This window comes from Coptis chinensis, chromosome 5, assembly GCF_015680905.1.
Source record: "Coptis chinensis isolate HL-2020 chromosome 5, ASM1568090v1, whole genome shotgun sequence".
Taxonomy (NCBI): domain Eukaryota; kingdom Viridiplantae; phylum Streptophyta; class Magnoliopsida; order Ranunculales; family Ranunculaceae; genus Coptis; species Coptis chinensis.
This window is the reverse complement of record NC_141460.1, coordinates 68543423-68558422: the sequence shown is the minus strand read 5'-3', so window position 1 is coordinate 68558422 and position 15000 is coordinate 68543423. Positions and strand designations below refer to the sequence as shown.

Below are 15000 nucleotides of genomic sequence, written 5' to 3'. Positions count from 1 at the left end.
GCATTTTTTAACTAAACAAAGGACGCAAAATAAAAAAATAAAAATAATGTTACTCTCTTATGTGGAATTCTCCCTTCAATTATTATCAGCTTTGTTTCCACCAATTATTATAATAACTCTGAGTAACATTCCTCTTGGCCATTCATCTATATACCAGTTATAGTAGTAGAACATGATTGTAACATTCAGCAATCAGCATACTTCAAACCTTCTACTAGTTTGAGGGTTTGAGATGTTTTTTGGAGAGATTTTAGAAAGTGGGCATGGCATAAGTGGTGGGACATTATATTACTTCTTGTGTTTGGCGATGCAGCGGGAGAATCCCGAGTTGAACTGGAGTCGTCCAGTCCAAAGCTGGCTGGGGTTTGTTGAGCTGCGTCCGAAGTCCGAACCACGGTTTCCAATTTTCTACTATCAAGGGGCCTTCCCAGTTCTTTATCTCATTTCTGTGTTTGCTGTGCTGGAATCTAATTCTTTTAACACATTACTAAACACATTGAGAAATGTGAAACAATAGAAACAAAAATATCTTTTAACACCAACTGATAAAAGCATGTAGAACATAGCACTTGAAATAGGCACATCTGCCTGACTAGAGTCCTAGACCCCTACTTGATATATTGAGACATCCACTTGAAACCTTCACCATACCCCATCTTGCGTACGATACTGCACATAAAGACTTCAAGTGGACGGACATTGGAGTCAGCTAGGTTCACCTTTCCCTTACCCGTGGTGAAGTTGGTCAATCCCAAGTGGAAACGTAGCTCGTCTTCTGAGGCTGCATATGGAATGTCAATCTTATTCCCTAAAATAAGAAATGGAACGCTGGCCAGGGATTCATCTGAAAGGAGGGCATCCAACTCCTTCTTTGACTCGGCAAACCTCTCCTTGTCGTAAGAATCAACCAGGTATACAACTGCATCAACCTTCAGATAATTGCACAGAGATTACAACTCACCATTTCTTGCATCGATTGTAAAACAAGACTTGCACTGAAGAAATATCAACTTAAAACCTATATCTGACCGTGAATAGGAAATTATGTGAAATTACCAATCAGAGACCATCACTAACATAAGCTAGGTACAATTATGCCAAATAAGCCACACATAGAATGCAAAACTCGCACAGATAATCTATTAATACAACTGCAATAACAACAACAGGAAACCAAGGTTCAGAGGAGAATGGGAGCTCACAAAGAATACATGTTTAAATGTAATTGGAGAACCAAATGAGAACACAGACTAACCAACATATGCAGTGCAAGCTCAGAAGTGTTATACCAGGAAGATAGGAATTTGCAATTCTAGCTTTATACGTAAAGGAAAATTGATGAAATAAATATGAAATTATGTTATGACCACCAATGGGTAAGGGCATAAAAATAACACGTCCTGTCAGTCAACACCAATTGAAAGCAATTACAAGCGGACTAACATACCCAAAGTAAGAACACCCACACAACAAACCATTGAAGTATCCATGTAGGTACACACATAAATTCCTACATTATTAGGTTTTGAACTTCTATATGAAAACCAAATGTGAATACAAATGGCTGGCTGCTGAAAGATCTTTTTAGCTGAAATCGTTAAGAATGTAAAATCTAAATGCAATTTGAAATGTCATCAATCACCAATCACATTTTATAGTCACAAATGCATCTGTACCAGAAGTCCATTGGTAGTAGTTGAGATGTTCAAATATACCATCACACATGAAATCTGAATTAAAGAATATACCAAATGAACTTCGATAAACGTATTAATGGAAATCAATGATTGACCACAACCATAAGCCTATAGAATTTAACGAAACTAATCTCGGAACCAACTGCCATTCCTGAAGGTTCATTGACAAAACGGATGAAACATTTTTCTAGACATGCATCCGTATCAGAGATCCCTTGATGGCGCTGAGACAGATCACATATGCAATTCAAATTATACTGCATTTACGAAAAATGCATTGAGGTAAAAAAAAAAAAAAAACATTTGTTTTTTATTAACTAATAAGTCAAATGCCAGTACGTACATTGACTAAGTAATACTCGTACACTATTTATATACTCATTCTAATTCCACTTTTTATTCCCAATCCATTTATTGAAACGTTAGCAGTCATCCATCTGAAAGCATAAATCCCTGCCACAGAAAGTCTATTACCTTGTTGCTTCACAATATTCCAACAATTTTATTGTGCAGTAACAGCCGCTTAAGCAACCAGTCAAATCTCCAATTATCCCTCTAATTGTTACATCCAAAACATAAAAATATGTCTAATTTGGATGTAACAATAATTGAACAAAAGCAGATTCGAGTCCTGAATCTATTATAATTATAATTAGAAATAATAACAATACCTTAGCGTAGTAATCCTTCCAGACTCTACGAGCAATTTGATGACCACCCAAATCAAAAGCCTTAAACTTAATTTTCCCAATACTCAATTCCTCTGATGTCGGGTACTGCGTAGGTTGGTGTTGAACTAATCTCTACAAACAAATAATCCAATTTAATGTTAAGAAAAACAAAATGATACTATTATGAAACAAACAAAACCGACCTCGTCTTTGAGCATGTGGAGAAGAGTGGTTTTGCCAGCGTTGTCAAGACCTAGAAATAAGATCTTGGCTTCTTTTTGCCATAAACCGAGGGATGCTAACACACCGTAAAACCAATCTACAATGAACATTTTTTTTGGATCCAAATTCAGATCTTATTATTATTTAACAGCTGGACGGACTTGCGAGTATTGAGTTTCATTTCAATGCTCCCGGAAATTGAGTTTTTAGATTGCCAACACACGTGTTTTGTGTGGGAAAACAAAATAAAATAAACTGCAACCGACATACAAACATCAAAATTTGTCAACAAGAGATACATTAATCGACTGATGTTTATTAATTAACACGGTCAAAGCTTCCGAGAAATACAAACACACACAAACTATAGAAGGGAAAATATGGCTGTAGTAAAATACATATTTGCAATCACTCTAATCACTAAAATATGCATCCTCATCGTCTTCATGCTGCGCCACAACTTTCTCTATAAACCTCTTGCGGACTCCTTCAATGACATCGCTTCCACTTTGCCCGTCATTAAGTACAGGATCTGATTGACAAAGTGCTAGCGCCACACCTGAGGACACCAGAATAGACATCGGTTATGAGCCAAAGCCAAAAGATACCATAAATAGAATATACGCCCTTTATAAAAACATTCAAACTAAATAATCCTTTTAAAAAAAAAAAAAGGAGAAAACAGACTCGTGTTCTTATATCCCCTACTGACGGTTCCAATGCTGCTTAGCAGCATACTCGCTTTATAGCTGATCTTGAAGATCCTACTCTCACATAAGGAGCAAGCGATGGGAGATGTATATATTCAAAGAAACAGTGTGGAGCAATAACTACTAATTTGCAACTGGATTACATCTCCCTTTTGGTTGACAAATACTCTACAGATCAGTCAGTCTCACTTCTCAATCATTTTTTAACACGATCAATTTTATTCAAACCAAAACCCTTTCTGTAGGCTAACTTGATTTACCAACAGATGTCATTCCCTGCCACTGTTAACTGATTGATAGTCGCAGAAAACTTCCCAACATGAGCTTAGAAATATGTAGCAACCATATGCAGTCCATGCTAAGCAGTTTAAGCCAGACAGACTAAAGGACCAACAGACCACGTATTATAGAACTAAATTAACTTGACTAGGTAATCTGTTCAAACAATTATGTCACCGAGGTTCTTTAGTGGAAACCCCCCCAACCAGGATAAACCACAAGGCACTCGCATACAGGATGTTATCTATCCTACCATACTAAACACCAGGCAACATGCATTAACCCTCCTAACTCTACCTACGTTTTTAAATTTCAAGCAAAATGCACCCTCCAAGCACCCTAAGTTCCTCGATAAACCTTCCTTGTAAGCAAACTCACCTAGTGATGCTCCATTGTTGGGAGCTCATGTTAAACCTTTCTGGTTGGACAAACTGGTTAACCATCATATTCTACTTGGTCCAGAAAAAACCTGAGCTTCTCCTAGAGGCTTCTGACCAATCAAGTCGATATGCCAATTGATTGATAAAGTAAAGCTCAATTTTGCACACTGATGGACTTGCACTATGAATAGCACGCTCAGTTCATACACAAAAATCGAGCATTTTCACTCCCGCTGATTTGTACTTTGTATAAATTCAGAAGTTTGATTATTCAGCTTCACTGTCACAATATCATGTGTACTTTTAAACAAGTAAGAGTGTTGAGAGTTCTAGAGTTATTCCAAGCACAAGTGTGAACGAAACTCTAAACCATCTCTCACTAATCACTAGGTCACATACCATTGCTAGTATGGTGTTCAGATGAGCCAAAGCTGATGTCTTGATGTCTTCAAAACAGCTCCCAGAGCTCAAACTTCAACCCATGCTACCATACCCAATAAGTCATATTGTGACCAACCTAACAGCTCAGTTTTCCCGTCATGGTTTCGACTAATCAAATATGCCAACACCCTTAGGCTAACGCATATTACAAAATAGTATGTATGTAAATTTCGAGTATAGAGTACTCGAGCATGGGATAATGAAACAGTTACAATCCTACTAGAACAAGCCACCATGTTTCCTAGGAAGTCGCAATAAATACTAGTAAGAAATCATTGATGAGACAACATACGGTTAATAAGTGAAATTGGAGCAATCACTGAAAAAAAAACATATTATCTGGACCTAAACTATTTCAGCCGAGGGAAGGTTCATCCTTATTCTATTCATCCTCATATCCTAATCAATCCCTTACGCCGCAATCTCCCAACAATATATCATTGCTACTACATGTCATTACTTATAACACCATACCAACAGCCAGTGGACTGCTTAGGCCTACATAGTACAAACTGGTGTTTCACACCCACAAACGCCTCCATCTCATGACGTGCCCCCCAAAACCAAACCCCTAATATGATGTCCTGAACTTTAACAATGAAAATACCAGACAAACTCTAACCACCACAATGCCGACAACTACTCCTCTCCCACCTGACCAAGTCCTTGACAAGCTTAGGCTGTGTTCAATTTCATGTCTGAGCGCTGGTTCTGATTCACTTGTTGAATCCAGTATGTCACTTTTCCGCTGATTGAAAGTTCTGAATGAGTGCAATTGTTCTCACTGCTGACCAAATTTTGAAAATGAATTTCTGAACGAAAATACCTAGGAAGACAACTTATTTGCTAAGATTGATGGATCCATTAGTGGGGCACACTTCTAATCAGTATTCAAAAGCCAAAACAATTGCCTTGTCATTCGTACTCAACTTCCACCACCTCCTTTTGATCCTCGTTCTACCACATCTACACGACATATTATGGATGATGCAATTGACAACCTGGGAAATAGAAGTGTCGAGGAGTGGTTATAAGTTCCACCTAACAAGAAGGATGATCCAGAATAAAGCCTTGGGGGAAGAAATTCCATTATCTGGAGTTATTTATTTCACATGAAATTGGCGTTCACTATCAATATTGGGTGTTTGGTGTTCCTCCACAACTTAAGTAACAGAAATTTCCTGAGGATGTCTAACATCCTCCATAACAAAGAGTGTAACTACACTATACCCCAATTGACAAATTAATTGCATGACCAGGATCAACAGAATCTTTCTAAACTATCAAAAGTTTGGAGAACACCATGCACAATGTGGTAGAGAAACAAATAGAGATTCCTCCTGATGCTCCCAACCAAGTGAAAATATGTAAGAAAAACATATACAAGGAAACAACGACCAGAAAGACCAAAGAAATGCAACCAATCACCCCAAGTCTAAGAACATTAGACAAATCCCACCTAGCAACAAAAGACTCAAAATTATGACCCACCTTCCTTGTAGCTCTTCTGATTCTTTCTGTTCTTTAATCAATAAAATGTATATCTATGCCCATGAAATTGTTAGCTAAACCTTAGCGAGAACCAAATGTTAGCTAATTACAACCCCACAACATACCCAGATACAAGAATTGGCTTATAATACTAAAGTATCCCTACTACTAATTCTAACAGTGATCCTTCTAACGAATCTTTCCTTGTGGTTCTTCTGAATCTGATACTGAGTCACTTTCTGGGACCTTCCCTACTACTGGTTAGCGACTCAAGTATTCAAATGAGATAATACTAGATTACTAGTCAATTAGCCATGTTAATTGATCGAATTGAAATGAGAAATTATTTTCGTACAAGAGCATGTCTGACTCTAACGGTATTTGGCTTGTGCCACTGAATTGGTTACTTATTCACAGGTTTGGTAGGCACATCCATTTCTTGCTTGACGGAAAAACAAATATAAAATAATAGTGAGTAACTATCAAACAGCAGGTAATACTCATAAATCACATCCTTTCCAGGCAAAAGAAGAAATAAGCCTTGCAGCGAGATTGTGTTCCCCACACTCATGAGCGGGAATTATTTACACTACTTCATAACTTGAGACAGCTTTCTCCATCTATACAAGTTCACACTGAAAAACTTCCCTTCTTTTCACAAGGCTCAATATGTCAGCTTCAATATTGATATATTAATGGCTTACAGCCAAAGATTCAAGTTGGTCTTGCTAGGGTGTTTAAGACTGATAGTGTTTGTCTCACTGAACTCTTAGTTAGACTGAAGTAAAGCAATGCTACTGAACTAGGATTGTTCATAGACAATCAACAATCCTAGTTCAGTAACATTGCTTTGCTTCAGTCTAACTTAACTAACATTACTTGATAAGTTAGAAGAGGAGAGGGGTCTTACCCAGGAGGAATTCATAACAAAATCTGAGGCTAATGCAAAGCTCCAAACTCTTTTGAAGAGGGAGGAGATTTCATGGAGGGTGAAATAGAAAACGCTGTGGGCTAAGGATGGTGATGGATGCACTAAGTACTTTCATACAGTGGACAACAAAAAGAATAGGATCAAGGACATCTCTAAAATCCGGGTGGACAGTAGAGTGCTGTCAGATAAAGCTGAAATAAAAAACCACATTAGTGGGGCATTATACTGCTCTTTATACAGAGAAGGAAGACTTTCGTCCGACTTTTAGAGGGCCTAGAATTTGAGACAATTTTGGAGGAAAGGGAACAATGGCTAGAGAGGGATTTTAGCATTGAAGAAGTAGAGGACGTGGTGAAGGGATTCAAAGGAGACAAGTCTCCGGGACCCGATGGCTTTCATATGGAATTTTATCGCAAATGCTGGCATTTTCTCAAGGATGATGCGATGGCCGTTGTGTAAATGTTTCAAGATTCAGCTTTCATTGACTGGCACAACAATTCCATGTACATCACTCTTATTCCAAAGCATGAGGGGGCAATGGATATGTCAGATTTCAGACCTATTAGTTTAATTGGAGGCATTTATAAAATCATCTCCAGGGTCTTGGCAGTTTGCTTGAAGGTAGTATTAACAAATATAATCTCTAGATTTCAAGGTGATTTCATCAAGAGGCGGAAAATACTTGATGGTATATTGATAGCCAACGAGTGTATTGATTTGAGACTTCGTCAGAATGCACCAGGTATCATATGCAAGGTTGATATCACGAAAGCTTTTGATTAGGTGAACTGGAGTTTTCTTAGATATTTGAAAGATTTATTATTCATCAATTTAATAATTGGATTACTAGTAGTTCGTGTTGTTCTCACTAAAGAACATATGCATGTGGATATTATCACTCTCTTCTCAGTTCCAATACGACGATTCTAAACGGAAATCACTTTCATCATTCTAAATATGTATTCTTATTACACGGCGCACTTGAGGGCAAAGCATCGGATCCAGGACCTTAAAGAGGAAGGATGCCCCTTTGTTCAGTCAGAATCATACTAATCCAGCAGATCTGGCAATCACCCTTAGCTTATATTACTAGTTTTTTTTTTCACGGCTCTCAAAACCCACAAATCAGCGTCAAAAGAGGGAAGCTATAATGAGCCCAATACCATCTAAAGGCCAAAGAAAGAGTTTCTTTCAAACACATTATCTATCTGATGTTGAAAACAAAGGAGACTATGCAAATTATTAGTCCTATCAGTGCAAAGGTAAATAAAAAGATTCTTATAATTTCCTTCTGCCTACTCGACCATATAATAGAATAAATAGAGTTACCGCAACGAATGATAGTTAGATAAACGAATAGTCAAGGACGCTCCAGCGGATATAACAAGTGAAGAGGCTGCTCCAGTAGAAGCAGGGAGCTCGGGTATTGCAGGCAACGAAAGGAAAGGAATGAGACGCTCCAGATCAAGATCGCGGAAGGAGAAAACTGCCTGAATCACTACAGGAGGTTTCTCAAAAAACTCTGTAACTGTTGACCTGAACCGTAGCCCAAGAGAGCTCATAGCAAGGATAGGATCAACACCAGATGCTATATCAACAGATATTTCCGTTGTCCAATTTTATCAGAATAAAGATTGTTCTTTTTAAATTAAATCTGTTTAAGAATCTAATTTTAACAGCCCCTTGTTTCCTTTCTAATTTCTAATGATTCATAAAAGAATCATATCTTTTACTCTATTTCTCACAAACCAAATTGAGCATCGATGACATTACAGAATCCATTTGTGATCCAGGTAGGATAGGAATATCGATCAATGTATAATTGAAATGGTTGATGCTTAATTCTAAACAGGAGGGAGTTCTCGTCTTGGTACTTATTTGATTACATCGCTGGGATTACGGCCACAAAAACCTGTTTGGGTTCAAATAAAAATATGAACAAAACAAGTAAAAATATATGTATCCATTTGTCTTTTCACTTAGACAAGATTGTCCAGCATACCAAAAGAGGGCCTTTTGACTCATGAGCCCCATAAAAAATTTCACGTCACTATGGATTAGGAAATTTTTAATCATTCTCCTTGTATTCGAAAAAGAAAAACTCATTTGAACAATCTGTTGACAATGCGTATTGAAAGAAGAACTCGTTTCTTTGAGTTCTTTATAAATATAATTTTTTTCATTCATAAAATATAATGTTGATACTTCTCAAGATAAATGTAAATATAAATATCAACACCTACCTGATGCTACTTTTTCCTTGTAGGATCAAGAGCAACTAACCAGATTTTTCTTGCAACATAGCAACTTTAAGAACAAGCAAGAAAAATTCCACTCACGTGAAGATGTTAAGTTCAGTGTCTCCCTTCCCTTCTTTGATTCTACATTAGGATCTTCTCCAATAATGGACAGCAGAGACAAATTTGAGTTTTAGTATAAATAGCTTAGTACACAATCCTCTCATAAGAATCAAAGTAAATGTTTAATGGATCTCCTTCTTTCCTATTAATGCCACTACCAGCAACCATTCACCAATAAAGACCCCAAAGAACCAAACTCTTCCATGATAGAGGCAATTAGAACTGAGAGAGAGATGTTCACAACTTCAAGTTAGATAACATGAGCATCAAGGAAAACAAAGATGGTTAAAAATGCACCACCTAGGGCACCAATTTCTGTTCTTTGTTCTTATCAGTATTTCCATAGGGTTTCTTCAAAAAGTATAGGCGCTGAACACAAAGGACTATGCTATCTACCTATATCTAATAAGTGTCGCCAAAAGCGATCAGGAGCAATAAATTTTCTCTTATCTTTCTGATAAGTGAATGGCTAACTAGACTAGCAATTTTCAAACCCAAATCTATGGTAATACTAACTAAGCCATCTGAGCTGTTTCTGTGTTGTGCCATTATGAATCTTGGCTTTATGAGCATACGAAGTCTTCAAAGCCTCTTAAGGGAAGGTGACAAGGAAATTACTAATTTCCAGATTCTGGATGCTGTTCTTATGTGTTTACTTGGAAAACTCAAGTGCTCCAGCTCCGTTTCTGGTCACAACAGTTTCAACTACTAGCTTCGATCTAGCAAATCAAAATCTATGTGGTGAGAGAAAGGACCAGACCTATGCTATTCCCCATTACTTGGCAGACAGTGTCTGTTAATAATGAATCTGCAGTTAAAAGCATATTTAGGGGGATCCGAGGGATGTCTAACTCTGCTGCATCGTGTAATGAATCACATTAGTGTAATGAGCGTTTGCAATTCCTAAAGTTCCTGTATCCAGCAGTGTAATGAATCGGAATAATTTAGAATATAATGTGCTCTTTTGATTACCTCTCCCTTAAGTTAACAGTACCAAAGGTAGATTTCATTCTTATTTAGTCAAAACAATATATTATTTTAAGGAAATCCAAAATCTTTTTGAAAAACTAAAAAAAGAATATCACCAAACTTTTATCCTCTTTTCCTCATGTTAAAATTCTTAACCTACTTAGAAAACAATTGGATGATCCTATGATTCTATTAGTCTGATGAAATAGTAGCTGAAATATAGAAGAAGAGACTAAAAAATCTGAACAAACCCTGGTCCTAGCAAACAACCCCCTATTTGTCTTCTTTTTACAATTTTATGATAGCTGGTTTTATATAAGTGGACATTACATTTCTTAATGTATCCTATGATTCATTTAGAAATATAAGAGGAACAAATGCCTAACCAAACAATATTTCAATATTCATAAGTGGACTACATTTCCATTTAGAAGGTGGAACAAATGCCTCATTATTCAATATTCAACTTCCACCAACTCCTTTTGATGTTCACTCTACCATATTTACACCACATATTATGAATGAATCCATTGATGAATAACCATCGAGTCACAGCTAATTGTTGAAATGAGTTTGCTATAAAGACCCTACACCCTTCTCACTATTCTCTTCCATTTACTGTAAATCTATAAGTACTGTGGATGATAAAATAACAAAGTAGAACATACCTTCTGGCGTACATCTCCTTCCAAAATGATGCATCCCGACATAAGTAGCTTTAACAGCACCATTATTATACACCAAAAGAGTAGGAAGATTCCGATCCGGGTAATTCTGAATACAATCAGTCGACACAATCTTAACAAATTTCGTCACTGGATACTTGGTAGCTAACTCCTCCAAACAATTCAAAACTACTCCACATTCCGCAATCCTACCCAATAAAACAATAAATGAGTTGTTGCAATTAAACTATTAAAAAAAAAAAAAAAAAAAAGACTTAAACTTTTACCCTTCTTTATATAGAAACACAACCACCCAAACATCAGATTCCGCCTGTGAAACTTCACGTACAAAATCGACACCGGATATCGGTATAACCGATCCAAATCTGGAGACTTTTGTAGCTTCTTTGATTTCTGCCAACCGTTTCTTCCGGTATTCTTCTAGAAAGCGGTCATCATCTAGATTAGTATCGTCCTCTAGATCTTCTAATTCATCTTCGGTTTTATTGTGAATCCATGATTTGTCTTTTGGCTTGGAATCTTCGGGAGTGAAAGTGGGTGGTTTGAAAACAGGAGGTTTTGGTGGTAAATTGCCAAGCTTAGTTTGTATGTCATCCCATTGTGTTGATGTTCCTTCTAAATCTTTATACACAAAATGATAATCCCCCATTTTTCCCTTTTTTTTTTTTTACACTTTAAACAATTTCACAAGAGTAGCTTTTAATATTTCCAGAGAAAAGTAATCAAACGAAATATTATTAACCGTACACATAAATTTCATAATTACGTATCTCAATGTGTGTCATAGTGATGTGTGGACTGAATCCAAATACTACCACTAGCTATATATTTCTTGTTAAATTAATAATTGTTTGTAACAAATAATAACACACCATCTTGCACCTAGTCTTCTTCATTTCTAGTACATGGCACTGCTTTCTGGACATGGTATATTGATATTGCTTCATTGCTTGCCTTCAGATTCGTATATTGATATTGCTTCATTGTTTGCATTCAGATTCTTTGAAGTTGTCATGGTACATCCCTAGTCGAGTCAGTTTCCTTTCGGTGGTAAAACAAACCCATGAGCTCATGTTGGTTCATAGGGAAATAATCATGTTGTTATAACACCTTATGGTAAGCACTATGCATGTAGTGTGCCTGCTAAAAATTCAATAGCACTTAATGTAACATAACATAACATTGTAATCTGGAAGCGATTGTTATAAGGGAAAAAAAAATGAATGTATAAATTAAAATTATTCTTTAAGGGATTTTATTGGGACTTATTATAGAGCCAACAGAATTAAAGATGAAGCAATATCCGATCAAAATATGCTGCTCCCATAACGTTACAAAATTTTGATAAATTTTGACATTTGTTTATGACTTTGGAGTGTAATTTATACTACTGCATATCAACATTTAACTATTTAAAACCAACACTTAACCTTTCAACGTTCAAGATATAAGATGGGCACACTTGAGCGATCAATACACTTTTCATGGACTTCTACTTGACTTTAACATCTTCAGACCCTCAACTTTGTGAATAAAAAGGTCGGTTAAAAAAAATGTACTAATGTTTCTCAGCTTAGTGAACTTGACGTGTAATTGTGGTTAAATGTAGATGTAGTTTCGGATTGAAATCTGCGAAAAAAAAAAAAAAAAAAAAAAATCATGCTATATATATTATGGTTCAAATCAAAGAGAGATAATCTAAAGAAAATCTAATCAGAAAATCCACTTCAGATGCTTATGAAGGAAGATGAAGATGCTTTGAAGTATAATAAGCACTCAAAATTTCTCCGAAACCACTAAAAAGAATAGAAGTTGCTGCCAATCACACACCTAAACAATTAGTTATACACCGTACCATTGTTTTTTTTTTTTTTTTTTCATTTATTTCAAATGGTGGGGTTTTTGTTATACAAAATTTCATAAGGGTTAACTAGTATTACCACCTCCCCCCTTACTAGATGAGTCAATTAAGATTTCCCCCTTACTAGATGGTGAAAATTAGGGTCTCCCCCTTAAGTACAAAAAAAAAAAGTCAACTTGGATTGACCGTGTTTTTTTGTGTGTATTTAGGGGGGGGGGGGATCCTAATTGGCTCATCTAGTAGGGGGTAATGTTCGTTAACCCATTTCATAATGAACAAATTAAAAAAAAATAGCAATTAGTATATTAAATCAGAAGAAAGTACACCTTGAGCATATAATAAGCCAAGTAATAAGATGTATAATATGCCTAAATGGTTAGTCTCATCAAGAATAGCCTGAAGTGTTGATCACCAACATACATGATCAAAGTATGTAGACACCCCATTTTTGCACCCCAGACATAATTCATCCACGATTTTGCCTTGAATTAAATTTGATCATATAAGGTGATTTACATTATAGAGTCTTCATTTCTATATCAAACTTCTTTCTTTTCATCTTCTATTAGCGTCTTTAGACTCTCCTCATCATGTTCATGTTCTAGCTATGGCTGAAGTTTCGCTGCTTTTTGAATTTCGAGCTGAAAATTACCAAAATGCCCCCGTGACCCTTTGGAGACCAAATTTCAATTTTCCACTCTTTCTTTGGATGATATTATTTAATACGTCTAAAGTGCGTCGGGTGCACCCAAATTTCGCGTGCATAGGATTTTCAGCCACATATTTTAAAGGATAAAATTAGAATAACCGGGTGAAGAAGTTTCAATTGGGTCACTAAGCTACCCATTAAACCACTAGTTGTAGCATACTTTAGTTAAACTACTACATATAGTATATACGTTAGTATCGAATAATAAATGACATATTAAATCTAGTGAACGAGATTAGGCACAGCTGGAAGAGGAGATAGAGTTTATGAAAAATTCAGTGGGACAATTGGAGCTTCAGGAAGCACTTGTGACTATTAGCTCGAGACATAGTTGCATGTGGCCTTTTGAAGGGTGCAATGAAGCACTGTGTTGACTATTGTAGAGAGTCCATGCTCGTTGTCCTTCTATAGCTCGTTGTCCCTCCTCTATAGAAGCAAAACTTTGGTGCAAAGTATTAGGAAACCCCGTTATACTTGCTTGTCGCACTCAAACCATGTCCTATACAACCCAGGATTAGGTACTTCAATAATATGATACTCTTACTCACATAGTCAATAATATGGTACTCAAAGTTACATATACTTCAATAGTATGATACTATAAATCACATATTCTATAATATGATACAATTCATTACATATATTGCAGGAATATGATACTATAAAGACCATAATACTTCAATAATATGATACTCTTAGTCACAAATTCAATAATATGATACTCTAAGTTACATAGACTTCAATAGTATGATACTATTAATCTCATATTCAATAATATGATACTAGTAGTTTCATATATTTCAGGAATATGATACTATAAATCGCATAATACTTCAATAATATGCTACACTTAGTCACACACACACACACACACACACACACACACACACACACATATATATATATTATTCAATAATATGTTACTCGAAGTTACATATAATTCAATAGTATGATACTCTGAGTTTCATATACATTGAAGTGCTACAAAACTGGTGTTGAGATTAATAAGCAATCACTTAAAAGAAGTTTAATCATATGATAAAAGTTAGTGTTTAATCATATGATAAAACCATTGTATCTCAAACTATTTTTCCTAAAAAATCGGCATACTACCTGAGATTGCATCTAGTTAGTGCAACTTTGTTTTGTATGTCACTACATTATGGATTCCATATAGTAAAGAAGATTTATGTTAAAAAGAGAGTTATGGAGTTCTGATAGGTTATTTTCATACTTGTCATGTGTTCACAGTGCAAACATGTTACATCAGATTGTATCTTAACTGCTAGCATGGCTGAACGGACATAACAAAATGGGCTATTACCGAAAAAGTTACAGCAAAATGAGCAAAAAGACACAGATAAATGCTTCAGTTTAAAAAAGTTGTCAAGCGTTTGTCAAGTGCTTCAGATACATACATCGTGAGCATTATAGAGTTGCAATCATAAAAATGTCAGGTTACACCTTACTAAGCTAAAACTTGCAATCAGAAAAAGAGAGAAAAATGTTAGAATACATCTTACAAGGAGCCATCTTACAAAGCTATAACTGTGCAGAAGTTCAAAGTTGAACTTTGCATTACACATTACATTT

The 15000-nt window shown here is 35.9% G+C and overlaps 2 protein-coding genes across 2 annotated transcripts; both read right to left on the bottom strand.

The window, feature by feature from the left end:
• Window positions 1-471: 471 nt before the first annotated feature.
• LOC147498544 (small COPII coat GTPase SAR1A) lies at window positions 472-2880 on the bottom strand. The gene is made up of 3 exons (XM_086560493.1): window positions 2572-2880; window positions 2369-2500; window positions 472-929 (listed from the first exon to the last, which is right to left on the bottom strand). The coding sequence occupies exons 1-3, from the start codon at window positions 2698-2700 to the stop codon at window positions 609-611; spliced, it is 582 nt and encodes a 193-aa protein (XP_086416619.1). The 5' UTR covers window positions 2701-2880; the 3' UTR covers window positions 472-608.
• LOC147498543 (Thioredoxin superfamily protein) lies at window positions 2872-11768 on the bottom strand. Its single transcript, XM_086560492.1, has 3 exons — window positions 11104-11768; window positions 10820-11025; window positions 2872-3149 (listed from the first exon to the last, which is right to left on the bottom strand). The coding sequence occupies exons 1-3, from the start codon at window positions 11484-11486 to the stop codon at window positions 3004-3006; spliced, it is 735 nt and encodes a 244-aa protein (XP_086416618.1). The 5' UTR covers window positions 11487-11768; the 3' UTR covers window positions 2872-3003.
• Between the last annotated feature and the right edge of the window lie 3232 nt (window positions 11769-15000).